Source organism: Protobothrops mucrosquamatus, unplaced genomic scaffold (genome assembly GCF_001527695.2).
Source record: "Protobothrops mucrosquamatus isolate PMUCROS unplaced genomic scaffold, P.Mucros_1.0 scaffold16100, whole genome shotgun sequence".
Taxonomy (NCBI): Eukaryota; Metazoa; Chordata; class Lepidosauria; order Squamata; family Viperidae; genus Protobothrops; species Protobothrops mucrosquamatus.
In genome coordinates this window covers 1-4,329 of record NW_015401865.1, presented here as the reverse complement: position 1 = coordinate 4,329, position 4,329 = coordinate 1, and the positions used below count along the sequence as shown (strand labels likewise).

General features: G+C 35.9%; 1 protein-coding gene across 1 annotated transcript; it reads left to right on the top strand.

The window, feature by feature from the left end:
* Positions 1-38: 38 nt before the first annotated feature.
* On the top strand, positions 39-3,988 carry LOC107301732 (sulfotransferase 6B1-like; the record flags this gene model as incomplete). The annotated part of the gene is made up of 5 exons (XM_015830917.2): positions 39-47; positions 1,398-1,487; positions 1,602-1,728; positions 3,301-3,395; positions 3,835-3,988. Coding segments are annotated over 5 exons (475 nt in total), but the record flags the coding sequence as incomplete, so codon positions are not given.
* Positions 3,989-4,329: the final 341 nt, after the last annotated feature.

Genomic DNA, 4,329 nt, shown 5'->3' with positions numbered 1-4,329 from the left:
GCCAAGTCCAGAAACACCGGGCTCCTGGCCAATCCCAGAAACACCGGGCTCCTGGCCAAACTCCTCGCTGTCGGAAGGCACCGAAGGCTGCACCAGAGGGGAAGGGCCGGGAGAGGGAGACCTAGCCATCTCCTCTCCGTCATGTTCAGAGCCTTCCTCCTCTGATGAGAGGGACCCACTGGACGGAGCCACAACACATGACTATGGAAATTGTCTTTGGGTACCATTGGCTCCCTTGGCCAAGAAATGGAGATGAGACATACATGACTGACAGGGAAACCATTTACCTTTTTTGTTAATTATGCCTAGATAGCAATCTCTTGTGGCTAGCCAAATAATTACCTTCTTGAATCTTCTATAATCCTCAATTGGGTAAGACCAAATCTTAAAAGCACAATTCTCCTTTGTTTTCTGGGATCTTTCCATTACACCAGAAGTGGTGTAATGTCTTTGGTCCACCATGAACTTGAAAACCTTTAACATTCAAACTAACTAAATCCAGTTTAATTTGCCAGCCATATTCCCCTCCCTCCCAGTTCCAAAACTTCAACTCTAATTCCCTTTCTGCTTCCCTCACCAGCCTGTTTTCAACATCCTTTAAAGTCTTAGCATCAGATCTCTGTATATGTCCAAAAAACGCCGTATCTGCTCTGCCCCAATGCTTTTACAGAGGAATTTATCACTCTCCAAATACAGCACATGTATTGGGGAGATCATGTCACAGAATGACAATCAGTGTTTAGCTGCTCAATTCTTTCACATTTACACTGCACTGTGGATTCCACAATAACTTTCCTCACATCAATCAGTATGATTTATATGAAACAATCACATAATTAGGTAGGGTCAGGCAAAAGCAACCACAAGGACTCCTGGAGAGTCTCAAACGAAGTTTTATTGCTAGTTGTCTATGTTACACGAAACTCACTATACTGTATGCTTTCCCTTGGGAACAGCAAGATAAGGCTTCAAGGATTCTGGGGGAGGTCAGACCTGTGCTGCTTCCTGTGGCGCAATAACTCCAAACTCAGTCCCCACTTAACACCTCCTTCCAGTCTAAGTGGAGATTCCACCACAGAGTTTATGATGACAAAGATCACTTGGACTCAGATTTTTTTTAGAGATGAACTTTGATATCCCTAATTTATACTTCCACTTGATAAAAAGCATCCATGAAAGAGACCTAAAACAAGATGGATTGACAACATCAGCAAGTATTGTGGACCCAATTGGTAAAAGAAACCTCAGGACTGTATAGGTTGGAAACATGAGAAAGAGATCTTAATTCGGCAGTGGATAGACAATGACTTAAATTATGATGATGATGCATTTATACTTGTGTATATTTTTCTTTGCATAAATGATATTAACTTCCTTTTATTTTAATATGATTAAAGAGGATGGAAAATATGCCTTCCAGAAGAATTATAAAAACACACCTCAGCCCTCAAAAGTTGCCCAAGTCTATTTTTGAAAAAAAGGCAAAAGTAAGTATCTTAATGTTCATACTTGGATTTTTAAAAAAGAATGTTTTTACACTTCTGGCTCTGCTCTTCTTGATTTTACATTTACATGCCAATGTATTCTTTTTTGTTTTAAAGATGCTGGTTTTGTTTCGGAACCCAAAGGACACAGCTGTATCTTTCTTCCATTTTTCCAAAAGAGTAAAGATCAGTCCTGAGCAGGAAACCTGGGATGAGTTCTTTGACAAATTTATCACTGGAAAAGGTGTTCTTTTCTTCTTATTCATTGGAAGAAATATACATGCTTGAAACAAGTGGTCTTATTCTATTTATCTTTCGGTCTCCTGTACTCTCCATCTGTCTGTGAAGGAGAAGCAGGAAATCTTTGAACAAAGGGTTCCTTTCTCTGTTTGTCTTCGGGCACTGAAACTTATTTCCATTGCTTCAGTACAAAGCAACAATAATTCCATGTTTCATTTCATTCTCTAAAGTTCATCTCACAGACATGCTGTAAACCTAGATTAACTGCACATTAACCTAGTATTCGTATACCATTTGTATACCATTCCCATAAACCATTATGTTGTAATGGGATGACAAATCTCACTCAACATGCTGAGACAATGGCAGTGTTTCCTATAGTAGTGAACTACAAATTACCCAACCTCATTTTAGCCTAGTATAGTATGTTGTGTGAATTTGGCCAGTAAGTAACATTGACTTGATTTGTGTTTTCTGTATACATGTCTAATGCAGGCTACAAAGAGAAATATTCTTGCATCCCTTACCCTTTGCAAAAACATTCATTTCCATTCTGGAGTCATTTGTGAGCTCCTTTGAAAATTAATTCTTTGAAAAGTAAAAGTAATCCATTTACCATCCAGTCAGAACTGAATAAGTTTCTTGGCTGAGAAGCAAAATATCTTCCTCAAGAAAAAAAAATAACATAGTCCAGTTGCTTTTTGAAAAAGCACCTTTGAGACAACCATGACCTGGAAGACTGAGAATCCCCATAGATATTAATTCTCTCTTGTACACATTTATGTGCTTAATTGCCATTTAATGTTATTGGCTGTTAAATCAGGATGCATTTTTTCAGCATTCTCTCATTTGACTCCATCAGTTCTACTAGTATTGTTAATGACACAATGAAAACTATTACATCGGTTTTAAACTTAACTTTTTAGTTTAGTGGGAGGAAAGTGACCAAATATATTTACTTTAATGAGTAAGGAAAATGATAATTCCGGGACAGGTCTGACCAGAAGTATCTACAGGTGGTATCAAAAGAGGGCATGGGGACAAATGACCAAAGCTTCACAGTGGCATGATAGCACATTGCTGTTTTCCTCATTTTGATGAGAAGGTTGTTTCTTGCCAATGCCTCTGTGTGTGGCTGACTATGGTTGAAATGACATATGGTTTGACTGGTACTCCATAAACAAAAATTGGAATTATATACTATGAATGAATGGTAAAGCAAACACCAGTTTTGGTGAATAATTAATGCAATCTAATAAGCACACATGATTAACAAGCAGAGGCTTCAGTGGAAAGGGAGCTGCCCAAAATGTCAATATGATGGCCATAACTATACAATCAAACCCTGCACCTTTTAAAAAAATGTGTGGTATGTGTAAAAAAAAGAAACTCCTGTTAGATGCTCCTGTTAGCTGAGCAACCCAACAATTAAATAATAATAATAATGGTGATCAATGATTAAAATTATGTATGGTAATCTGCATCTGTTAATAATCAGAGAAAAAGTGAAATAGAAAGGATACAGTCAGAGTTCACACTGAAATCAGTATCAAAATGTTCTGCTTAATTCCTACAGTGGCCTATGGATCTTATTTTGATCATATTACTGAATGGAACAACTATCTGGAGGACAGCAATGTATTTTTTATTACCTATGAGGAAATGAAAGAGGTACGTTTTTAAGAGTAAACATTTAGATTTAATTTAATAATAAAAATATGTCTGGCCAAGTATTATATAGTAATGAACAATTGATCAGGATATAGAAATAGGAAATGTAACTCAAGATTTCTGCCTGGTTACTTTTCTCTAAGCAATTGGTAAATATCTCAGAAACATTTTCATTTTAAGGTCAACTTCTGGATCAGCTGATCTACTCTTGCTAATATTTCAATGAAACAATGAAAACTGTGTTTTGTTTTGCTTATTTATTTATTTATTTATTTATTTATTTATTTATTTATTTATTTATTTATTTATTTATTTATTCTAATGTGAACAAGCCCAGCCTATAAATATATATAAAAAATGTATAGTACCCAGATCAAGACATGAATTGAAGCAATTGAAAGCATTACTCACTTATGTTATATATTGATGTATTATTCAGAATCCAGTCTCAGCACTGAAAAAAATAGCCAAATTCTTTAATTTTTCTGTAACTGAAGAGGAGATTGAGAGTATTGTAAAGAAAACAAGTTTTGAAAACATGAAAAATAACGCAGGAACCTATGGAAAAGTAGGGAAAGCACTTTTCCGCAAAGGTAACATTGTAATATTTTTAATAATTTTGTCTACAACATTTAATAGTCTTCTCTAACCTAGTGGCTTTATGGTGTGTGGGATTTCAACTCTTAATACGTAAAGGTGTGCTGGCTAGGAATGATAAGGGCTGAGGTCTAGCAGTGGGTTGGGAAAGGCTCATGATGCTTTATATTATTCAAATATTAGGGAATATGATACAGACAATCCTTGACTTACAACAGTTTGTTTAGTGATGTTTGAAGTTACAACACCACTGAAAAAAAATAACATGACTATTTTTTGCACTTACAACCAGTATCTTTATGATCACATGATCAAAATTCAGATGCTAGACAACTGG